The 26,335-nt window shown below is 35.8% G+C and overlaps 1 protein-coding gene across 5 annotated transcripts in view; it reads right to left on the bottom strand.

The window, feature by feature from the left end:
• The window catches only part of LCORL (ligand dependent nuclear receptor corepressor like), a 120,234-nt gene that overhangs the window by 69,881 nt on the left and 24,018 nt on the right, over positions 1–26,335 (bottom strand). For 3 of the 5 annotated variants that reach the window (XM_051619992.1, XM_051619996.1, XM_051619993.1), the window contains exons 2-6: positions 24,929–24,994; positions 20,588–20,667; positions 20,201–20,330; positions 11,217–11,471; positions 5,820–5,910 (exon numbers count right to left, since the gene is read on the bottom strand). In XM_051619992.1, coding sequence (XP_051475952.1) covers positions 5,820–5,910; positions 11,217–11,471; positions 20,201–20,330; positions 20,588–20,667; positions 24,929–24,994 — 622 coding nt within the window. Of the gene's footprint in view, positions 1–251; positions 4,409–5,819; positions 5,911–11,216; positions 11,472–20,200; positions 20,331–20,587; positions 20,668–24,928; positions 24,995–26,335 lie in introns of those variants that run through there. The other 2 variants (XM_051619995.1, XM_051619997.1) reach the window with 2 other exon arrangements.

Here is a 26,335-nt window from a genome sequence, read left to right as displayed (position 1 = left end):
TAGATAATTTTAGCTGCAAACCAAAGGATGTAACTGCTATAAAATTAGTTTTCTGCATTTCTCATTTATAAGTAATGCATATATTCTGAGAAATCATGGCTCCTTAAAGCTACTATTTCTGATGTATACAAGTCTCAGATAATTAGTCTTAATTATGTGCTTAATTTATACAGTTCTTGATCTGATGCCATTGCTAATGAACTTGTGCCTCAGGAGTAAGTCAAATGAGTCAGTGTACAGGTTTTTGTTTCTTTCTTTTTTTTACTGAATGAGCAAATCAATCACACATCAGTGTTGTAAATTTATGTGCAAAAGCATTGAAGTGCTTTACTACAAATTACAACGTAGAAACACGTTAACTAAACAATTAAATTCATACAATCAGATTTAGGAATATAACAACACAAAGAAGAAACAGAATTACAGTACATTTACAACACAAGACAAATACATGGAATTCATTAGAAAATATCGTAATAAATAATTCATGAATTATAGTGCAATTGATTTATGCATAAATATAACTAATTGCCTAAAAATCAGTTGTTAACAAAAATCTGTCAAAAATCAAGGCAGCCACAGAGTTTTACTAAATTACTGCGACAATGGAAATACTGCAATTAAAAAACAAATACAAGTATTTGTACTGTAAACAACTAAAAAAATCAGTCTCACTAAAGTTAATATACAATTTAATATAAAATTGTCATTAGCTACCAGAAAGGGTTTAAACAGCTTTACTGAGCAGTAGTTCTAAAAACAGAGGCACTGTTTTTTAATATAAAATACTTGAGAAACATTCAAATAAGTAGAAAGCATGTAGGGCTTGCTTTCACCTTCATTTAAAATTCTGCTGAAACAGGAATTTTCAGAAATTGTCAATTACTAAGTAGTGACTGGTAACTGAATTTATAAAACAGTTCAAAATGTGTAATTTAAATGACATTTAATGGAATACATAGGGGTTGGGGAAGAAGAATCTACACATTTCCCTGCCTTTCCTTAGTTGTGTAATCAAAAGGTTAGCCTAATAATTAGAAACAAATAATTCTGTTCCTTTAAACACTTACAGGTTGAGTATCATCTATAAACTATCAAAAAATATTTTACTATTTCTGACCAAAAAATAAATACAAGTACTAAAATGTTGAAAATTAATTATAATATTACATACAAAACTACTGAGTACTGTTAAGTCAATAGTAAAATGATCCCTGATTTTATGAATCCTGTTAATTTTTTGGTCAGGTCATCTTTTAAATGATATAAAAAGTGTACTGTAGGTTGCCTTCAATATAAACTTCTGACTCAAATTTATTACATTGTCTGAGGAGTAGAAAACATCAGTATGGTACAAATATTAGGCAATGTACTGGAGCCAAAAATTTCTGCAAGTAAAACTGTACAAAGACAGATCTTGAAACATTTTAAGAGTTTTTCAACTTCATCTTTCAGTGGGGATATATTCAGAAATTAATCCTTCTGGCCCTCACAAAATATGGCTTAATTTTTTAAAAATGAAAGATGACACTGACATCTGCTGTTTTGCGATCTCCCTGTTATCAGGTACAGTCCTGCCTAAAAAAAGGATTCATTCTGTTAATATGCAAGTAAACCTTAGTCACTGAAGAAGATTCAGTATAGATCTGAGAGACCAAAGAACTGAGACACTGGTTGTGCAGTTTCACAGGATTATACTGCTTTAAGATGGAAGTTGTTATTTTTAGGAGTGCTAATATGGGCTGGATTTGGCCATCAGTATTGCAGTACGCTTTGCACTGAATTTAAGGGCAAGTTGATCTAAAAATCAAATTATCTCATGTAGCCCATATGTATCTAATGTCCTGTTATGTTTTTATAACAAAGCAATACATATGCAAATTTAACTGGGGAAAAAAAAGTGTGTGCATCAAATGTATAAAAATTGGAGAAAAGTATATTTTCTATGCCAAATGAGATGCATACAGAAAAAAACAGAGGAAAAGGGCACTGATGTCCAGTATTGAATTATGAAGCAAGCCCCCATTCTTCATATGTAGACATGTAGTTTGCGATATTACACCAAAAAAATTTGAGTATGATATAAAATCCAATATGAATACTTTGAAATTCATGTAAAAACTGCAAAGTGAGGGTAATTGGTCTCCTTTAAATTCTATTAAAAGTTACGTATTTAAAGTGAGCTGCCTAACTTCTAACTACCAAATTTATAAAGAATTTATTATTGAAAGTTCAAAACAGCATCACTGTTTAATATTTGTATTTCTATCAAGACCCTGAACTGCAAATTTGGTTATTAGCAAAATGATAATGTAACTTGGTATTCATTTTGATCAACTGAAAATGTTTTGAAATGTCACAGCAGCAAATACGTTACAGTTACAGTGAGGTTCTTCAATAGGAGTGTGAAACAATCCTTAAATAAACTTTAAGTAGTCATAACACCAACTAACCAGCACGTTTCAACAAAAAACTCAAACCCAAACTATTCTCAAGCTCATTCTGTGCACATTATGAACATGCTCTAAGTTGCATTCCAACTTTCTTTTTTAACCTTACAAGTTACCTTATTTGTCAAACTAAAAAGGAAAATTATGTTAAAAGTTTAAATTATTTTATGCTCTTAGTATTCCATCTTATTAAATATTTAATAATTCTATAACTACAGTAATTTCTCAGGTTTCATAAGTGTACACTTTGTAAACACCAATTTCTTTCTAAACCAACAACAAAATTTTCTTAAAATTATAAAAAATGCAGTTTATGCCTGCTAAACACACATTTTTAGTAATGAAATGTTTTTCTTACTTGTATTGGATATTTAAGTAACGATGAACTTTTTTTCCTTTCACAGAATGTACTATATCCTACTAATACTTCACAAATCCACCTCCTTGTAAGGAACTAGCTTTTTAGAAAACATCCCTTGATTTGTATAATCTGAGTAACTTACAATTTATTGCAAGTATTCTGTGAAGTACAAAAGTCTGCCAACCCTTGGTTGTATATTTCCATAATAAGATGGATTATTGAATGGGTAGAGTGGTTCTTCACCAATTAAAAATTATGCTTCACATGACAAATACTTGTTTTCCCAAAACATCGTTATGCTATTGACTACTAAATAAAACCTGAATCTTTTCACCTATTTATACAAGGATTATATTAAATACACACTATCAGAATTAAGTGAGCAACTCTATAATTCTGTCCACAGTGAAAACCCTGAATAAAACTATTTTTCAAAAGGCATGTGTGTGGTTTTTGAACTGTATAATTTCACGTCTTCTGTCAGAGTGAGCGTATGTACTTCTCACACGGTGTGTGTATACAGACATACACACACACACACAAAACAACTTTCTAACAATTATTCTACACAGGCTTGCTACTGTTTTTGCAGCTGCCAGTCCCTGAATCTGTCATATTTAATAAGCCAGTATCTGGTAATCGGAGCTTCTTCTTCGGCGGAGTCTTCAATGTTCCAGATCTCTCTTTTACTTTATATTCTAAAGTGCTGTGAGGTACCCCATAAATTCCTTGTGCTTTGGAAACACTCATTTTCCCACTCATTACCATTGCAATTGCTTCTTCCATTATTTCATGATCATACTGCCGATAGCGGCCACGTTTTTTTCTTGGTTGCTTATTATCTTTACGATCCAAACTATCTTCTGTATTTTCTGAGGTTCCATCTATTGTCCCATTCTTAGCATTAAGACACAAAGGAGAGAGGTCCCCATGCAGAAAGTAGGAGTCAACACTTGAGTGAGTTACGGGTCCAGAACATTCAATTTTGTTCTGTTTAGGGAGGATATTTTTCAATTTTTGAAGAGCTGATCCTTCTAAGACTGAGGAGGTTTTAGAAACGTGGTACATAACATCCAGAAGACCAGCAGTATCAGACTGTGGTTTGGACACAGAACTTACTCTTAGCTGAGGAATTTTTAATTGTACAGTAGGACTTGAAGTTTCATATTGTAGATTTTCACTTTTTTCTTTAAATTGAGTGACCATTCTCTGTAGAGTTAACTGGTGGAGGTAACTGGAAGCTGTTGGGAATTTTAATTCTGAGGTTTCAAGTAGACTGAGTTTACTTTTTTCTGTGCGCTCTGCTTGAGCTCTTGCCCACAAGGCTACTTTTTGTAGGACTGCACAAGTTTCTTTACTGTCTTTAAATGAATAACTATCATTGAAATCTCGAGTTTTGTTTTTAAAAGGTGCAGGCTTTCCTGCTGGTAAGGCTTCTAAGTGGAGAAGTAAAGTTTTTTGAGGTATGCCATAAAGTATGCCTGCTTTATTTATGTCCAGTGCTCCAGACTGAATGTCTTTCAAAGCTTTTGAGAGCAAACCATCTGCAAACTCAGCACTTCTTTCCACATAGTCCTCTCTGTGTCTGTGTAGTCTCCTGGATGGATGGAATGAAACGATGGTAAACTGATGTATGAGAGACTCTCACACAGCTATGGAAGGGAAGGGTCCACTCCTTTATTATACTCCTTGCTTCGGTAACATCACTGCTTCTGATACTTTTAAGCCTTTGAGATGTGGTAGTTAAATTATTTTCCTAGCAAAATGTTACAGTTCTGGTAGGACAGTGTGTCAGAAATCAAACGGTGGCTTCTACAGCAGCCCTTCCAAGAACTTTATATCCTAGCTCAGTATTTGATAATACTCTCATGTGCTTGCTATATTCCCTTGTTCACATGCTTGCAGAGCAACACTGTTATAAATTTTAATTATACAATTAAAGTTCCGTTAAATACCCAAATCCTGAAGGAGTTTTTGTTAGTAGAAACGTGACGTTACCGCTAAACAAGTAATAAAAGAGTCAACCCCCTCATAGAAAATTTGCAGCAATAAGTACATAACTACGCACAAACATCCCAGACTTACACGAAACTAGACTTTCTACAACAGTAAGATAAAGTGCTCTAGGTAACAATCAAGTCCATTTTGGCAAAATAAAGCACAGTTTTAAAAACTTCTAGCCACTACTACTTACAGCTCTCTAATTACAAAGTCGTATTCTTTTTAAAGCTTCTTCATATCAGCAAGTTAATAAAATGCAATTTTACATCATTCAAATACTGCTGCAGTAGCCCTATTTGCAGTAAGTTATTTGGTAAGACATACAGGTGACAAAAAGGGTCCTGCTATGGCTAGTGGATGGGAAGATGCCAAGGGCATAACAAAATCCAACAAAACAATGCATTTCACTAGTTTTGTGGCAGCTTTCAGCAGATAAAGTAACGCTTTTCTTGCTGAACAAAAAAATTTAACCATTTGCCACCACACACCATAGTCAGAACCATGATGTAAGTATAAGTACAGTGATTAAGAGCTCTCTCGCGCACGCTTGCTCTCTCTCGCGTTAAGGATTATACATCATAGTCATTTAACTTGTTCATGTTAGTTGAAGAATATTTTAAATCTAAATATTAACATACTCATTTTTGTCCAAAATTGAAGCTTCCTAGATAAGTCTGAAAGAATATATTTACATTTCCTTCTACTATCCTACTACTTTTAATGTGTTATGTAATCAATTTTAAGTTCATTTTTAGTAACATGAACTAAAGTTTGGTGATTGTTCTGATAACTTTTCTTTAAACAGAAAAAAAAGGAAAAAAGACAAATGAAACATATGATATATACATAGACACACACTCATGAGTAACAAAAATTCATCTGAAAGCAAAATAGGAAGCACACGTGTGTGTCAGTATATACAAATATGTTATGAACATAAAACCTGACTTCAGAGAAACCTGGGTTGTCTTTTAAATAAGGCATAGAGAGTCCTAAACATTGCTTACCCAGACACTGAGTTTTCAGAACACAATGGATCATGTCTTGGTTCTTCCAACCGTGCGCTTTTCTTTGTAGAGAGATCTAGCACTCCATCCCCTGCAAAGAACAAGCAGTGATGATAGCAGCTCATCTCAGAAATGTAATTATAAACATCGTGTACACATGGCACAATTTTTAAGCAGTTACTTTATTTTGTCAAGTTTCTGACATCTCATTCTTTAAACAATGTCAGCTGTCTGCAAATGGGTTATATATTTGATCTGGAGCAGAACTTCTTGAAGAAAAAATAAACTAATTCAGAAATAATAAAAGAATCTGCCTTAAACAAGAACATGTGACTGCTTTCCTAAAAATCCCTTATCCATACATATTTTACTGTTTACTTTCAAGGCAACCAAATAAATGCACCTGACATTACTATTTGTAAATCCATATTTACGTACTGTTAAACAAGCCTGATACTGAAGTTAAAATTGACTTAACTAAATAGGTTTACAGGATAATTCAGGCTACTAGGGATGTCAGGAGGTCTCTAGTCCAACCTCCTCCTCAGAGCAGGGTCACCTATGCGACCAGATCATGTTACCAGATGACAAAGTAGTACCCCAGTAACTGGGAATACAGCTTGAGCCCAGTACAGGTTTAAGCACAGGAGACCTATGTAATTAAAGGTTTTAACAGTTTATTTATATTCTCTCTGCCACCCCCACATATATATAATAATGAAACTGAAGAAATTAAGAGACCTAAACTGGGGCAAGGGTCCGCTCTGTTAAGCCACTGACAAATGTTTGATTCAAGACTTATAGTCAGCTGTTGAAGTCTATGAAGTATTGAAATAGAAAACCACACTTAAAGTATTTAATAACATGGAAAATTAAGGAAAGTAATTAGCACCCAAAATATTTTCTAGTTTAAGTTTTTATTTTTTTTAATAACACTATTATAGATAAAATCCCCTATATATATATTTAATTTCATACCTTTCCTCCTTGGCTCTCTGTTTCAATCTTGAGCTGTTTAGTGTGCCTGAGCTCTGTGAATCCAATATTGAGCTTCAACATGCAGCTCAACATTTAACTCCACAAGAAACCTTATGCTAGCCCTTTTACATTAGTGTTATTTTCACGTTACTGGATTTTACTGCTAAATCATCAATTATCTGTCTATATTTTCCCACACCCTCAGATGCAGACATGAAGAATTGGCTGGATAGCCCAAATGCCAACACTCAAATAACAAGTCAGAAAAAGCATTAGGGTAACTCTCCTTTATACCAGTACTGTAAAGAAATAGAGCTTTGTGTAAAAGTCACATCCAGCTATTTATTTTGGACTGTTTCAACAGTTTTTGACTGTTTTACCCCAACTGTTCTGTATTATTTCAAAAAAGGTAAAGGGAAAAAAATAGTATCATAGTTTTAACAACTTCTTACTGTTTTTCCCCAACTATTCTGTATTATTTGAAGAAAGGTAAAGAGAGAAAAAGTAGCATCATAGGTCAGCATAAGGGGAAAAAACACTTATACATATGCCACTTGTGAAAGATGCTCCTTTTCCCCTGAACAGGTTCCTCTCAAAGTCTTCCTTAACCCTAAGAAAGTTAAAGGAAGGACTGATTAAGGTTAATTAACCTTTCTAATTAAGTGATATTCCAGAAGGAAAAATCAATACAGAAATAGCCTGCAGGGGTTATCTGGCCTACCCATCTGTAAAGTACTCCAAATATCTAAGCTCGCAATGTCCCTGAGTCCTGTGCAACACACAGGTTTCATCTGTTGTTTTCTGCCAGTCATACAGAGTACATGTCTCTAAATGTTTGTGTGTTCCCTTTCACAACAGTTTCTCCATCTTCAGTTGATAGTCATAGGCACTATGATAAAAAAAGTTTAGAAGAGATCACTGGACAAAGTCACTGAGGAAAAAACTACTTCAAAGTTCACAACTCACGTTATGAAGAGCTAATAATCTCCCTAACCAAACTACAAAAAAAAGATAAAAGGAAGCTAACTAGATTTTTTTTTTAAAAAAAACAAAACAACCCAACAAACAAAACTCAAAGATTCTCACAAGATTCCATAATGAAATCTAACCAAAATAATTTTCATTTCCAGTCTTTCACGAGGCCACCAGTAAGTTGAAAAATAACTAGAAAGAACACAATACTGAAAATGCAGACTCTTGAATAAAAAAATTAGATACATTTTGGGCTTCTAAAGGGTAAGCAGAACTGAAGAGTCCTTTCAGGTTCAAGAGAGTTGGTTCCTCCAACACAGGAAATTTAAGTATATGACACGTCCCTGGAGACAACACTTTACAGGACTATGATCCTCAATAAAAAGAGAGCCATGCAAAAAATTTGAGATACATACAAAATAACAGATAAAGTCACCACACACCAGTGCGGTGCGTGAAATTACTTTATTCACTGATTTCACTCAAACTAAACAAAAAAGACCAAACAAACAAAAAAACCCAAGAAACCAAACAACACAAAATGCCCAAAACTGATGCAGAAAGAGCTGACAAGTCATAAAGATTCATTAAGAATACCCAGTATCTCCTGATTTTGGTAGATATTCCTGCTTTGTAATAGTATCAGTTATTATTATAAGAAAGAAGCCTCTATAACTGGTAGGAAAATGACAACATTGGTTAGAAAGCTTTAACACATAATGAAATGCTACCTCGTGAAATGAATGTATGTATGTATGCATACATTGTAGAGACATTCACTTTGGTTCATGAGATACAAGACTAAAAAGTTTGTAAAGAGGCATCCTAGAGATGACCAACAAACCTTGAAAACCAGCTACCTGCAAGGTAGAAATATTTCTTCTTAAACCAAGGCAGAACTTGGTATTACTTCTGTCATAGCACTCAAAATAGGTATTGAGACAAGAATTCTGGACGAGAACTAAATGACATCAGAAACAAACAAAAAACCCCATTTTGGAATATGGTTTTAACAAGACATGGAATTACTTCCATTCTTTAACTGAAGCCATGACTACATGATGACAGTCTTCACGAACAATACTAAGCAACACTGGGAAATACAGAAAAAATTATTAGAAGTTTTGCAGGTCTGCTGCTCACAGCCTTCTAATAAAGTTATTTCTGTGCAAATTAAATTATTTTGATCTCCAAACAAATAGCTCAACCTCTGGCCTTTGCCATTCAGCACCAGATCAAAGCAGCAATACCAAGCTACAACTAAGTGTGATCAGAGACAATCTTCAAAATAATCAGGATCACAATCACTTGAAACTCCTCCAGACCAGTGATGCTAAAGAAACAGGAAGAACAGGAAGGAAAAGAAACTGCATGGGTCACCCTTGAGATCCTACAGTTGGTATTTCTGCATTGATTGCAGCAAACTTTTTTTTCTGGGTTTCAGGAAACCTCTCACTATTATCAACAGCCTCAGTAGGTCAGACAGCCTATTCTGACCAATCCTCAGCCTCCAGGTGTGAGAAAAAACTCCTCTCCTAGTGTGCACATCAGCCTGGCCACTATCTGCATTTTATGCCTCTCTTGCTCTCCCAGTACATGCTATCATTGGATTGAGGACCTCAGAGATACCTCGCTGCCTACACTAGCATTAGTTTCCTTAGACTTTTCCTTTCCACCAACTTCCCTTTTAGCTGGGAAGTTGTCTTTTTGAATCCAATGGCATTATCCATCTCCACATTCTCCTGTCACAGCAGCTCCTGATGTTCAAAAACTGCTGTGCAAAAGCTGCCCCATATCTGTTTTTCTCTTCTAAGAAGTTTCAGCAATCTCTGCCTAGTTTTAATACAGTGAGATTTAGTAAGTAACTCTTCCTTTACTGTATCCATCATATTGTGGTAAACCTTGACAAGGTTTTGCATAGCCACAAAATGACACTGTTTTATCTTCAATAACCTTCCTGATGATGCCTTGCCTTTTGCTGGCTATTTTCACTGCTGCTGCACGTGGAAACAATGTTTTCAGAGAACTGCCAGTAAGAACACTTTTTATTAATTCTTAACTATTGCTCTGACTGTCCCTTTTTACAGGCCTCATGCTATTCTGTAAAATGAAAAACTGAAAGATGAAAACTGTATGACTATATATGGGGTGTCCATGGCAAGACTGCCCTGTGCCTGACCGGTTTGGCTGGTTCCAACAGACCTGCCGCAGTGCGTGACTCAGCCCATCAGGTATCTGGACAGAACCTCTGGGAAAATACTTTAAAAAGGGCAAAAATTACCAGATGGAAAAAGGGGAGAAAATAATGAGTAAACAGCAGAGGGAAGCCAAATGGCAGAGAGAAGCCAATAGGTACAGAGTCTGGACATCCCACAGGCATGGTGGTGGCCACAAAGGAACCTGGAACGAAGCTGGGTCTGGGAAAAGGAGGAGGAAAGGCAATGTTGTAATGTGTCTTTTTGTTTCCATTACCTGAATTAATAGTTAAATATTAATTTTAATAGGTAATAATTTAAGTTAATCTTCCCCAAGCAGAGGCTGTTTTGCCCATGATAGCAAGCAGTAAGAAATGACCCACGTGTTTCTAAAAGACAAAAGCTGCTTTCCCTGCTGCTTTCAGTTGCATGAGTCCCTCCTGAAAACTGCAGCTAATCCAAATCAAGTTCAAAGTCCAGAACTCTTTATAATATACTGTTATCAGTTTTGGATAGCAATATTCCTCAAGGCAAAGAAATTATTTCCTTCTAGTAAAGGATAGTGAGACAGACTATTTTTCTTTTTCTAGCTTTACTCTCAATTAAGACAGCTGCTCTGATTTATAATGATCAAGACATGAAGTATGGCAACTTCCTTCCAAATTAATCTTCTCTTTCCACTGTTCTAATACATCTGTGTTTCAAGAATCAAAGGGTCCAAGGGCCTGACACAGACAGTATGACCTTTGCTCTCTGAAATTCCAATATCTTTCTTTTCTCCGAAGGCTTCATAACAGCCATTTCCTTTACAAAACCTTGAATCACTATTACCTGTGACAGCCACAAATGAGATTACTTAGTTTCAGTATTCTAAAGGTGAGAAATTTTGATGCTGCTTAAAATTTGACACAGGCACTCAGAAATGAGAATATTTATCTACTAACATGTAATATGAAAAAATTATTTTAGTTGGAGTGGGTTTTCTGTTTGTAGGGTGTTATTTTTAGGGGGTGGTGGGTTTTTTTAATGTTACAGTTCTCTTACCATTTTTCCTAGTGTTTAAAGGAAAGTGTGTGCATTTTCTTTAAGTGTTCAGTTGATGCAGTGCAAATTTTCCTTCCACCTTATTCTAATCACACAGGATTAACTTTGTTTTCCAATACACTGACAACTACTTCGGAAAAACAAAACATACCAATATATTTAATTAAAACAAACAAACAAAAACCCACAAAGAAATATAGAAATTTACCTTGCTGAGTATTCTGTTCTTGAGTTCGATTCACAGTGAGGTCTAGAGGGCTATCCTGTTCTTCCTGAAGGGAGTTTTCCGTTTGGTTCATTTGGATACTTTTACATATCAGACTTGGTTCAAATGATGAACCATTTCTGTTCTCTTGAATTTTGCTACTTTTTGAAATATATTCAATTGCAAACTGACGGATCATTTTTTTCATTAATTCCTGAGCAACTAGGGGAATGTTAGGATCACAGTTCTGAGGAAGATCTAGGAATAAAAAACAACAAACAGGCAACACATATTAAAAAAAACCCCTTACTTTTCTTTAAGTAAGTACTTCGTATAAGCACAGTAAAAGTATGTACTAAGTATACATATAAGGAAAACATTAATTTAGATGTCTAGTAAGTTTTTCTTATGAGCATTCCTGACTGGAGGTCACCTGGAAAAATATGTTTAGCACACGACTGATTTTTACCTTATTCCTCTCTGTCTTAACATGCAAGTCAAACTATATGACTAGATAAATAATGCAAGTATGTGAGACAAAATATGTATTTATTGTTGGTAAATAAGTTGAGCCTTCATTTGCAGGCTGTTCATTCTCACTTTTGAAAAAGAATTTGGAGTAAAACCAGTGAAAGTTAAATAAAGCTATAAATTAATACACAAATCAGTCACTTTAAAATAACAACTATAACACAAATAATTAATTTTAAAGTGGAGTTCTATAGTTTAGTCATTTTCCTAACAGAGAATGGACTTTTGATCAGAAAAAAATAGTTCATTTCCATATGAATTATAACTCCATTGTAGATTCAGGCTTGCAATTTCAAAACTGGTATGATGCTACTTGAAATGTCCCATACAACTAGCAACACAAGCAATTGAATTTTATTACTAAGTTTAAATTTTTTCATTGTAAAATCTTACAGGATTTTCAGAACATTTTCACTACACTCTCAAAGTACTACCAATGAAAACATTTGGGAGAAAAGCTTTCCTTCTTATTCTAAACTGCATGCACCCTATTTTTTGTGTATGCAACAGTAGATTTTCTTCCATGGAATGAAGTGTTTAATTTTAAAAACACAAAAATAAAAATGGATCAACCATGACACCTATGGCTTTATGTTAATGTTATCTGTCAGCTAGAAAAAAGTTAAACCTGTTACTAAACAAGAGTAGCTGAGATTACATTTGTGAATCACTAAGAAACCTAGTATAAAGTACCAGAAAGATCAACAAAATAAACATGTAACTTTGCATAAAAAGCAATGTAATTAAGAAACTGCCTTAAGTTGCTACACATCAGTGCAACTTTGCTTCACAAGACAACCACAATTATCCATACCCAAAACCCTATGTTCTTGGGCAGTACTAGTACTCATTTCACTAGCCCTTCTTTCCTTCAACTTTACACACGTAAAACAAAACTATCCTTTTCCATGTTTTAACTACTGTCCACCCTTGAGTTGATAGGTAATGAGTGGAAGAGACATCATCAAGAAGGAACAGGGATTTCAAGATTTAACGTAAACGTTAATGTGACACAAAAGAATTAGTATGTTAGTCTTGATTCCCAGAAATAAATGCCAATGGACATAGTAGTAGTTACTGGGATACTTAAATTAGTCTGAAACAGAATAGACTGTTTTCATAGAAGCACAGAAACTCAAAGAACTGGATAGGGTAGATGTTTGCATGCAAAGTGTAAATTTCCTAATAGGTAGCCTGGAGGATCACACCGCATATTTGCTCAAGCATTTTATGGCAATCAAGCCGTAACCATCTACTGGAAAGTGAATGATCACCAAGACAGACAAAAGAGTGCTGCTCAAGCTTAAGATCAATGCACAGAAGATTTTTTTTTTTTTGGTCATTTCAGTTTTATTGAAAACCTATTCCAATACCAAATTGGAATAGGAAAACCTATTCCTTGCAATACCAAAGTATTGCAAGGAATTACAAACAGGCATGCATGCAATCTGCTGTCTAAAGCACAAGCAAGGAGAGTTGATTGTGCAGATGCTTCTTGTTTATATCTTTTGGTTGGCATTTCAGTATTGCTTTGAGAAAAGGTGAAGCTCCAACCTTTTCAACAACTAAGTATATGCTAGACATCTTGGCTTCAAGACACCTTATGCAACGAGTGGCAAAACAAGTCTGCTTATGCTTGAAGCTCTATCTTCTGAGAATCTTTCAGCCAGATCTCTGCCAAAACTTCTAAAATTGACAGGAGTTTCAAGATGAGAGGTATGCAAAGAAATTCTAAATGATGGAGGATGTCCACAAAGCAAAGTTTCTATCCCCATCATAGAACACCCAGGAACAGGTATTCTTTGTTTATCGGTATTTCCCAATTCCTGAATAATGAAACCAATACCTCTTCAACTGGAATTTTATCATCTTAGAGACACACAGGGAAAGAAAAATTCAAGAAAAAGATATTGAAGCAGTAAGGCAATAAGTGTAAAAATGGTAATGCATTTGCAAAAATAACAAGAGAACAAGATGGAATAGTTATTTAGGAAGAGAAGCAAGTGCATGCATGGCAGGGGAATAGCACTTGTAGACATGAAAAACTACTGACAAATAGCTTAGCTTGTAAAACCAACCCACGAACCAACACAACCAAACCCAAACACAGGCAAACAAAAACCTGACAATCAGTAAATCAAGAAAATAATGAAAAATTAAATACAAGAAACATTGTCAGCTGTGAATAGCGTACCAGATATTTGGTCTGGAATGACCCTGCTTATATAGAGAAATCAGTTTGTTGCATGCACCTAAGAAAAACTTAGAAGACTTTTGGAGAACAGGTGATCATCAGTGAAAACAGGAAAGATATTTTACATCCAGGCATGATCCATGCCTTTAAAAAACAAAAGATCATAGAGCACAAGAGACTCCTCCCGTTAGCTGGAAAACACAATAGCCTCAAATTTCTGCTCATTAATCACCACTCTATTATACAACTGCAAGACAACCCTCTTTCAGAACTGCCAAGTTGTTATTGCCTTTCTATTCCATTTTGAACTCTTCACACTGCTAATATCCAAGCATGAACTACCTTTAGACACTTGCAGGAGAAGCTTACTTTTCCAGTAGGAGCAAAGTAACCTTTTGACCTATGTGGAATAACAAAGGATTCATTTTTTGCTCATAAAACTTATACTAAAGCAAATACTCATTTTTTTCTAATAATTTCCAAATACTCGCTATAAAAGCATAAAGGCAGTACTTCAAGTATAATAAAGTCTAATTACTTACTTTCAGTGGCTGTAAATCTGTATTATTATACAAGTATGCAATTCAGAGACCTGTAATTTTAAGTTCACAGTGGTAAAGTTTCACTACACATGGGAAATTTGTAATTAGTCATATTAAATTTTTAGATGTAATTTAATGTATTTTGGGGTATTAGGTTTCAGAGCTTAGTATTTCTAGAAAATATTTCTTTATTATTATCAGCAGATGGCACCAGATATACTTTGTATGACCTAATAAAACATCTTGAAATAAAAAACTTAAGGCTAAATGACATTTGAATCACATAACCTGGTATTATCTGCTGTGATTGTGAAGATTACAGACAGAATGCAAGATAAGGCAGTAATAAAGGTGATGTGTAATTATTACAAATTGCAATGACTTATTTAATTCAAAGCTAACATTTAGGATTAAGACTTCCTCAGGTTACATACTCTAACACCTTGTAACTATTCAAATTTGGCAGGACAACGGATCAGAAGTTAGAAGTTGCCAAAACAGTGTCCCGCAATAGTATTCCATTTTCTTGAAGAAAAAAAAGAGTCACTAAAGTGTCAAAATAGTGACTTAATTTTTCCTCTGATACAATATCGCAGCCCTTTTTATTGTATCTTCCAATCCTTCTGGGTGAGTAGCAAAACTAAGAAAACTTGGTTGCTTATTGCACGTTTCCTGTATTCACTTCAGCTCTTCCCTTTTCAGAACGATGCCACCTTTTCTATAACTACCCCACCTAAACAGCCATCAAACTGTCCTAATACAATTCTTAGTTCTACCTTGTAAACTCATCCAGCTCACTGTCAGATCACCAGCAAGTTAAAAACAGAATACAGCAATTTATTCTGACCCATGTATCATGACTAGTTTTGTTCAATTGACTGACTTATCAACAAACAGAAGGAATAAGGGCCAAGTTCACTCCAAGTTGTGTTCTTGTAAACATTCATCATTTTTTTTTTCTACTCAGATGGTAGTTTTCATTACTTTATATACAGTCGTATCTCTAAGGATTTTATTAAACATAGTTGAAAATTACCAAGATATTCAGAAGTGAAGACAGTAATGCTGGCAGGCAGTAAACACAGAAAGCATGTGTTACTTCCCTAAGAAAGCAGCTGAAATCCTGCTAAACATTCTCTCCTTATGAATTTGAGAAAGAGGAATAGCAAGGATGCAACAGAAGTTCACTGCACAAGCTGTGACAGAGTTCTCAGTTCTTACACAAAACCTTTCAGGTTTTAAAAGGACAAAATGGGTTTCCTGAAATTATTAATTGTCATGGTTTGGGACAACACGACAACAAAAGGAACGGCCTCATGGCCGCTCACTCAGCTCCACCCCCACACACACTCGAGGATTAGGAGCACAAAGCTCCTGGGTCGAGACAAGGACAAGGAGGGTTCTTCACCGATTAAGGTCCTGGGCAAAACAGACTCAACTTGGGGAAAAAAAAAAAAAATTCACACTAATCAAACACACACAGGACACAGACAACACACAGAGCAGGGCTCGCATATGTTACCCCACCCCTCCCTTCTTTCCCGGGCCCAAATCACTTTGTTCCCGGTTTCTCTCCCTCCTTCCCCCCAGCAGCACAGGGGGACAGGGGATGGGGTTTAGAGTCAGTTCACAGGCTCGTGGTTCTTGCCGCTGTTCCTCCTCAGGAAGAAGGATTCCTTACATTCCTTTCCTGTTTCCCCACAGGGTCCCTCCCATGGGTGAGAGTCCTCCCCGAACCTCTCCTTCATGAGTCCTTCCCACGAGATCCGGAGCTGCTCCAGCCTGGGCTTCCCACAGAGTCACGGGCTGCTTCGGGAACAAACTCCCCTGGCACCGGGGTCTTCCAAAGCTGTGCAATCAGAGCCCACAGGCAGCAAATCCTCTGGCCACAAAATCCAAGTCCAGTGGCCAAGTTCACCCCTCCTGGTGCCTTCAGGGAATGTTCCACCATGTTCCTCCATGAATGCAGGGGGACAGCTGCCATCTCGCCATGGGTTGCAGGGAAACTTCTGCTTGGGCACCTTCTTCCTCACCAACCACTAGCACCGCTCTCCTCCTCCAGCACAGCTCTTCTACCTACTAAGTGCTTCTCCGCTCAGGTGTTCTCAGTTGTTTCGTATGTTAATCGCTGAGGCGCATCTACTGTCCCTCTAATGGCTCCTTGGATGGTTTTGGAGCAGGGGAAGCTTCTCAGCTTCTTACTGGAACCACTTCTGTGGTCCCTCCCCCGCTACCAAAAAACCCCATCAAACCAAACCAGAACATTAATAAAAAGGGACTGCAAGTATTGGATCAAGTAGTGCATACACCTCAAAACTACTGCTCAGAGAGTAACACTTTTTTATAGTCTGCGATCATGTGTGCAGGATTACATTTTCATAGGTTTGCCAAATTGTATATACACAGTGCAAGAAGCATATTGTGACATCTATGTGTCTCCAAGATACAACTAAACAAACAGGAGAACTCAAGAGTTAAATGCAGGTATCTGGTATGGTGTAAGAAAGCCACGAGGGTAATATTTTAGAATACAAGACAGATACCTTGCAACAGGTGGAGGAAGAACTTCAAAATTTTAGAGAAATTATTTTGGTATGAAAAACATGGCACTGAAAATACTTGACAGGGACACCCAGAGAATCAATAAAGATTCAAGTAATTCTGGCCATTTTATTCCCTCTAATTTTGTGTCTCAATTCCTTAATTTCTACAAAAGCTTTTCAGATTTTTATCTTCTCTTGGTGGATCATGTCCTGCAGATAAGAGTCTGATTCACAATCACAAATATATTAAAATGATTTTTTTCTTGTTTTTGTTTAGAGGTTACATTAATATTGCATGGGGAAAAAACCTACCAAGAACATACCATGTGGATCACTAGCAACCCAGATAATTAATAATCAATGATCAAAATTTCTTGAACAACTATGGCTCTGCCATGTAGTGATGATGACACATTTTATAATATTCTGAGTTAAAAAAAAGAGTATTTTTTAAAGTATATAATGGCTTTTCCTTGTAACAAAAGAAAATTGATGTATTTTAATGTTCTCTAAGTGGAAAACTAAGACAGTCTACTCTGCTTAGAACACCAAACAGAAAAAAGACTTGTAAAGACAGATCTCATACCTAGGAAGAAAGCATCTGGCTTTCAGGTATGTTATTAAATGGAAACAATCCATGTTTGAAGACAAAAATTACTTTGGCTTTACTGAGGTGTCTACCAAGTATAGGATTTTCCTACAGGCAACTACCTACCCAACTGATCTTTAACACATAGTGAAGATGGGTTTCCAATAGTAAGACTTTAAAGTTACTTTTAGCTTCTAAAGAGTTTACCCATTTTCACAGTAATTCTATTGTCCTCTTAAAAGGGAAAAGGAATCATCTTTAGAATCTACACATAAATCCTCATCTATGAATGCCTGAACATCATATGCTGTGGAGAATGGTATAAGATGGCTGCATGTTTCAAGACCTTCTGCACTAGTTTCCTGGTATCAAAAAACTCCAAACAAACCAAAAAAGCCAACAAGCAGTTTGTAAATTAAAAAAAAACAACACCATATTACTAATTTTTCTAAAATAGATGGGTAATTAGACCAATAAATGATAAATGCAACTCTCAGATTTGCTCACTAGTCTTAGAAGCTGTTCAGAGGCCCTAAATGAAACTGCTAGCAATGATAGTAAGAGACAGTATATGATCTTGGTAAGTCTGCAATCCAAACAACTGAAACAAGTGTTACTTCCAATTTAAAGACAGCCAACCAAGAACTCTACATTTTATTACTGTTTTTTTAAAAAAAATGAAAGGGCAACTGTTTTAGTACCAGGTGTAAGAACTGTTCCTTAAGAATTACTTGAAATTTTTTTATTCCTTTTTTCCTAGGTTGATAACTGAAAAGTAAAATCACAAAAAGGAATGCAGTGATATTCTGGCTCAAAAAAGGACAGTAACTCATCTCAAAAAACTGCAAGCATTCAGAAAGCAGACTTAGAATCTTACTAGTAAAAGTCTTAATCTTCCTCCTACAAAGGCAAGACTAATAGAATACATCATAAATTGGTTTGACATGCCCTTTGCAGCTACAAGATTTTTTTTCCTTTTCACTTCTCATAGTTTGAAGAACTTCAGCTTTGCTGGAACCTGAACCATAGCAATATTCTTAGAAAAACTCTTCAGCAAAGTGCCACTTACACAAGAATACACAAGTCCTTCAGAGAATCACAAAAACAAATCAGAAAATATTTTGGTTTTGTTTTTCAACGGACAAAACCTGTTTAATCCAGCATTACTGATCTGGCAGATTAAAAAAAAAAAACACAAAACAAACAAATAACTAAGGAAGATGCTAAAAGCCAAAAGCTCTTTGTGAAAAAATTCACAGAAGCTGCTCATTCTGGTAAAATGAGGTCACATCATGCTGTACTTCCCCCACAATAGAAGTTCCTTGCAAGAAGAATCAAGAGACAGGATCTTCAACAAAAGCATAAAGCAGGTGAACGTTGAAAAACACTGTACATCAAGACAAAGAAAAGATCCGAGAAAGAAGATATTTGAAGAAATGTGAAGGAATTAAAATACCTGCCTAGGGAGAACAGCATGCAACTGGGCCTGTGATGGAAATATATTAGGAATTTCAGAAGTAATGAGATGGCCAGACATTGTATTTTGAATGGAAAACAGTTGGTTTTACAGAAAGCTAAGGAACAAAGACAGACTCAAAATGCTGTTGCACTCCATTCAAAGTTCTTTAAAGCCCTAAGCAAAATGTAGGCTAAACTGAGAGATTACCTGTACAGAAAAAGATTCCACCCACACCAGATTCAATGGCATAATAATCTCTTATGTCCTACAGCAAAGTAAAGGTGAGAATATTAATTTTGGGTTTTTTTCCCCATCTAGGTGAAGACAGAGAATGTGCCTGACTCTCTAATTCTTTGCTAGGACAAGAGAGGGTTGTCATCCTAGTCATACTTAGGTATTTTGACGTAAGTACGTGTACTAAGCCCAAGAAAAATGAGTGAAGGTTGAAGTTACTAAGTAGAGCTGCATCCATATTGCTTACAAAGAAGTTTAAGACAAAAAGAGTTGAGAGTCACTGTTGAGAGTGACTAAGTAACTTACATGGACCAAGCTGACTTGTCAGTCACTCGTGCTGCTATAACTTGCTGAGTGCCAAAGAACAAGGGTAGTAAAATAATTAATGAGTTACTTCTGAAATACTATATTTTGACAAGAAGTTTCAACCTCTGACTTGGAAGTACTTGAAGTAGCAGCTTTTGCTTGAGAAGATCCCAAATCACATTTTGTAATCTGTAAAGTAAGTTTTCTCATCTAAAATGGTGTTTGGTTGCTGAAAACCAGAAGTTTAGAAACAGAAAATGCTTAAATGCCTAACATTCCAGAGAATGGCAGCTGAAGTCAGCATGAAAACAAAGTAACATTAAAAAAAACCAAAACATATATATACACTGAACAGGGGTCTTAGGACAATAACACAAAATGCTGTAAGACTTACAGCTATGGCAAATAAGCATAGTGCTTCATTCAGTGATTCAAGCAAGCAATGAAAAAGATTAAAGAAAACAAAAGGAAAATAGAAAAACAGCATTCAGTAGATAAATTAAAAATACTTAATCAAAATCAAACTGAAATAATTTGATTTTTCCCAGATTTGTGTAATCTCTCAATATAAAAGACATGCTTTTATTACCTTTCTTTCGAAAGAGTGCATTTAGATAGTTTTCTGCTTGGCATTCAATCTTATCAGTGTTGGACTGGCCCTGAGATGACAGTTCCTCTGTAGGCGTTGACTGTGAAGAACCGATAACTGATGCACGATCCTAGAAGACACATGAAGATTGTGTCTTTTACCAGTTAGTCTACTGATAGTACAATACACAATAAAATTGAGCTACAGAGTGAAAAAGAACCACGAAGATGACAAAAGCAAACCACCTCACTCCCCTCTCACAGCCAAACTATCATGAGTTAAAATGCAGTATTAAAATATAATTGCAGAAAGCAATTCTCAGATTCTTACTTTCATACAAAAAACTAGGTGTTTAGTAGTCATGCTTGGCATCGTGTTCATACTTACACTGACTGTTTCTTTGTGTAAATTACAAAAAGAACATTTCTCATCCATAGACCAGTCAGTTAGCTCTTCTGGCTCACAGTCTTAAAAGAAGAAAAAAAGCTAGATGTTTTAAACAAGAAAAAAATATATTTTGAGAACAATACACATATCCCACAATTCTCTTAAATAAATTCCATCCCAGTTTAACATGCATTTGTTGGTACAACATAGTCAGCATTTTATTCTTCAGGTATTCCCAAACTCTTGTCTTGGTCACACAGCTCAACTTTTCTTTCAAGAAAGGTACCTTTTGCTATTTGAAAGGTAAACTCACATATTTCAGTTGATTATCTAACAATTACCAGAGGTATCTGAATACTGTAAATAAGGCTGTGAATTCCAGTCATCATTCCTTTTAATAAAAGCATGCAAAGTTGTAGCAAACTAAGCTATGGACTCCTTATAAGACTAACTTACTTTACACCATCATTACAGGTAAACCCTGTACTCTCTTCTAGCTCTTGATTTACTCAGAAAGCTTCAAAATAACCACGTTTTATCAGAAGATGTACTTTTGTCTTGAGGAAATACATGACTTAAACAGATTGCCTATATCGAAGTCCAGTCCTCTCCTGCTGAAGGGAGACATGCCACGTCTATTCTGTAAACAAGTTACTAAGCTCCATTTCAAAGCTGATTTGTACCACATACTATTCCCTTCTTGAACCACCAATTGCTTTAAAGCTTTTCCCAAGGCAACTGTGCCATTCTTTACAATTAACCTTCTAATTTCTTGTTTAAGTTTACTCATGGCAACTTATTTCAGTTTGCTTTTGTTGCAACGTTGGCCTTACACCTAAACAGTTATTTTTCATTGATATTTAGCACCTTGGTATATTTACAACAAATATCATTATTCCCCCTTTATACCTCATTTTGCTAGGCTAGCTTAGTCCACCCATTGTTTTCCCTCATTACATTCAGTCTGATCTTCTCTGCACCATTCTCACTTGAACATCTGTTCCCTGAATGTAAGTGACCAGGATCTCAAAATTGTGCCTTCTATATTTCCATAGAAGGATAGAATGTCTTGGGTTGGAAGGGACCTTAAAGGTCATCTAGTCCAACCCCCCTACAATAAGCAGGGACATCTCCAACCAGAACAGATTGCTTAGACTCCTCCAAACTAGTCAGTACTTTTCCTACATTATTGCAGCTAGGCATGAGTCTTTATCACTGCTGCAGGATTTTGGCAGGTGAATATGAACGTGATTAACTACAACACCAAGGTCCCTTCCATCCCATTCATTTCCAGTTAATGCACGCAGAACTTAAACAACTTTTTCTCCCCCTCTTATTAATAATAAAATGTTTCCTCCTTTTCTCTGTACCACTGAACTACAATCACAGTTCTGATTGGGAGGCTCTTGAGACTACCTGCTTTCAATTACACAGACTATGGTAGGCTGACCTTGGCTCACGCCCAATGCTCACCCAGCCACTCTCAACTTCCCCTCCTCAACAGGGCAGGGAGAGAAAATAAGATGAAAAACCTGTGGATCAAGGTAGAGACAGGGACATCACTTACCATTTACTGTCACAGGCAAGGCAGACTCAACTCAGGGAAAATTAATTTCATTTATTGCCAACAAAAATATATTTGCATAATGAGAAAGGCAAAACTATAACCACCTCATCACCCCTTCATCTCAAGCTTCTACTTCATTCCTTACTCTTCTACCTCATAACCCTCCTCCCCTAAATAGCGCAAGGAAGATGTCCTCAGTTCGTAAGAGCTCCTCCCCGACACTCCTTCCTCCTCATATTTTCCCCCTCATCCAGCATGGAGTCGTTCCCACTCGCTACAGGCTTTCATGAACTGCTCCAGTGTGGGTCCTTCCCACAGATGCAGTTCTTCACAAAGCGCTCTAGCACGTCTTTTCCACAGGGCACGTCCTTCCGGAAGAGATTGCTCCACAGGCTCACATTTCCTGCCAGAAAACTGCTCCTATGTGGGCTCCTCTATACAGCCTGCAATTCCTGTCAAGAGCTTGCTCCAGAATGAGTTCTCCATGGGCAGTAGCTTCCTTCAGAGCATCTCCACCTGCTCTACTGTGGGGTCCTCCATGGGCTGCAGTGTGGATACTTGTTCCAACACAGTCTTCCATGAACTGCAGATTCTACCTGCTTCACCACGGTCTAGACCATGGGCTGCAGGGGAATCTCTGCTCTGGTGCCTGAAGCACCTTCTCTTCCCTCTTCCTTCTCTGATGTTGCTGTCTGCAGATTTGTTTCCCACTCTGCCTGACCCCATTGCTGAAGTTTTACTCCTAAATATATTCTCACAGAGGGACTCATCAAAAACTAAATTAATCTGAAAAATATTAGTTTCTTAAGTTGAATGTGAACATAACACAAGTAACCAAATTGTTTAAGAATTCACAAATAACTGAAATATTTAAGGATTAAGAAGAATTATCTAAATCTAGCTTACTCAGCTCTAAAATGCTCATTTAGAACAGAATTCTATATTATTGCTTCCAGGGATGCAAACCAGCAGTTTTGACAGGCTGGACAGCTCATGATCAAAACCAGACATGGTATTTTTCTTCACTGGACAGTAACAAGAGAGTTATTTTTGCTGAATTAATGTAGCTGCCCCAGCCTATTACAGCTATTGCTTTAAGATGTCCACAAATGAGAAGAAAAAAAAAAACAACAAACACAAAACCCCTCTCACTATTCTTTCGTAACAAGTTCATGTTTTCATACTTTTCCTCGCAACCACAGTAAATCTTCTTATGAATGTCAGGATTCTGTGCATAACTCCAAGACAGGTTTTATATTCTCAGAGAAATTCTTTTGCTCTGCCTGGAATCCTGAAGTTCCACTGTTAAAAATCTAACTAGAGAGCAAAATCGTGTGTTGCCAAAAAAGCAAACCTTGAGAAACATCAGCTCTCCTTCACACTAAATTTATTCAAGGAAGTATAACCCATGTACAACATAACACATGGAGTATGCCAATGAGCTAAACAAAACTGCCATCAGAGAGCAGGTATCTCAAATGCTCTATCTTGGGTCACCACCTTGGGAAGTATACTGATACCAGTATTGAGTTTTGAACTACTGATAAGACAACCATACTCTCAGAAAGATCAGAGGCACAGATGACACTTAAAGCAGAACAAGCATTCTCTTAGCTGCATTCAATTTAGGATCATGATTATCTCCCCTCCCCATTTTATCTTGCTTGGGGTCAGCTGATGAAAGATTTGCTGACAAAATACAGCACTAGCCATCCCAAGAGAAAAGTTAAGACTCTACTAAATGACTTCGGTTTCAAGCAGTAGTCTGTACCATACTTAGCATTAAATACTCTTTGCACAAAGCTGTTAAACCCATTTCCATTTTCTAAGAATAATACAATGAACTTTGACAAAAACTACCACCGTTTTTTGATTCTTAAGCCATTCAAATGTTTTCCCAAAGCATTTTTCTGAAGGAGTCATGCCAAATTAAACAAATGAATACCGACATTTGTATTCTCGAACAGATTCCATGTTTACCACTTAAAATGTGAAATAACTGTCTAGTAAATCTGTGTATGAGACAGCTTAAATATTTGAACTTGTAGTTTCCAGTATTTTCTGCATTTTAATAATGTCCCAATAAATTTTCCAGCTATTTGTCACAATTCTGAAGTAATTTCCTTCCTTTTTATATGGCACTACTGCTTCTGAATAAGTACATAAGAATGTGGTGTTTATTAAGATCCTTCATCAGTTTAATTTAATGAAAACTTAAAACCCATCTGGAATACAGGTAGGTCTTATAAGGGTAAGGGAAATTCATTTATATTTCAAATATATATATATTCACACTTAAATATAGATAGATCTTTTATATAGATATAAAATTAAAAAATATTTAGAAATACAAATATGGGGGAAAAAAGAGCTTAAATTTTCTTGACCATTACAAGAAAACTAAACTAGCATTAATTACCTTCCTTTTCCCAATTTATGTCGACAGGTGGCTGAGCAGCTTTTCTTCCCTTTCTAAAAGCTGTTCAAAAAATGAAGTAGGAGATGCAGTATTTCAGAAAAGTAATCTCTCTTATGAGAGCTTCTTGGCAGAGCTTAGCTAATCCAAGATTTGCCTGTACAGGAACAAAACCTAGGTACCATTTTACCTAGTGTTTGACTATATACAATATTGACAAGAACATGATGAAATAAACATTAGAAAGAAAAACAATCAACAATTGCCCTTTCAGAATTCAATATATACTTTAAACTACCTATAACTAAAACCAACACTAATAAATTAAGATCATTGCACTAAAAACTGGCTCATTTACCTTCAAATAAACTGAGGTCTCTTCGTAGCCTTGGTCCATAAAGCCCTTCTAAAATACTTTCAAAACCTAGAGACAAAAGAAACATTTAAAACAGTAAATAAAGTTTCTTCAAAGAATGCAAATTTGAGAAGACTGGCAACAAGTACTCTCCAAATCTGAGAACAATTTCAAAAATCGTTACATTTATCACACAAATATTTACTCCTTCCACTCCAGTACTAACAGAATTACAAGACAAAAATAAGGCAACTGCCATCTGCACAAAGCCTCCCTATTAAGTCATGTCCCAACAACCTCATTAGTCTTAAAATAACTACCATAGAATCTTAAAGGTGGGAGGATTAGCCTCATAGTTCTACACAAGTGAAGCAGTCTCACACTGAGAATTACAATCATGTATGGAGGGAGGAAAAAAAAGCGAGGGGGGGGGGGGGAAGAGGAAACCTTTACCCTGAAACTTTATGCACACTTGAAATTACATGATCTGAATAGGCTAATATTTCTACAAATACAAAAAAGGAAGCTTATTTTGGTTCTGATGTAGCAGCTCTCTCTAGTCCTCTGAATACATACAAAAACATTTTAAAATTAAGGATTAGATAAATCCAATGATTTTTTATGTTTACCAGCTAGTCTGTTAAGATATTTGATAAAATCATATACTGCAGCAAAGGAGAAGAGACAGAGAACAGTCAAATTATTAAAAAACCCCAAAACCCAAATAACAAAAAAAACAGGAGTTGCATGACAACTGATAAAATCTCATGAGAACTTACATAGTCACCAATGTAACAGAAATTTTGTTAAATATAGAAACAGTTTCCAAGTGCCCCTTCTTGTCTCCTTCCAAATAATAAGCTTATTTTCAACTAAGAGGATAACTCGAAACAGCAACTGAAGGTTCTCATTCTTCATACTCAAGACCTGCCTATACTAGAGATGTAGCTATTTTACAGTACTTTGCAAGACTATTTTATCACACCACAAAAAAGATAACAGTATCTTCAGGAAACAAGTAACTACCATCAATTTGCTCATCAGCTGTGATGCCCCCTAAGACAACATGGCATATCACTCTCTCATAAAAAATGACTTTTTTTTTGGTTTAGAGTGTATGCATGCTAGTATAAGGAAGATTAAATATGTACCGTATCTTAAGTAGCAGGTTAAATAATAAAATAAAATCCTAGCATAGACAAGATAAATCACCTTAACACAGGATCTGTTCAGTTAGACAGGTCACACTAAGAATTTATTTTACAATTTTGTATTATTTATTATGCAAAATATATTTATATTAAATCAAATTGATTATAATTACACTTGCTATAGATCTGTGATTTGAGCTATATATGTATTTATTTCTATTTTAATTTGCCACTTCTCTTTATAACATAGTCCTACGCA

This window comes from Apus apus, chromosome 4, assembly GCF_020740795.1.
Source record: "Apus apus isolate bApuApu2 chromosome 4, bApuApu2.pri.cur, whole genome shotgun sequence".
Taxonomy (NCBI): Eukaryota; Metazoa; Chordata; class Aves; order Apodiformes; family Apodidae; genus Apus; species Apus apus.
This window is presented reverse-complemented; position numbering and strand designations above follow the sequence as displayed.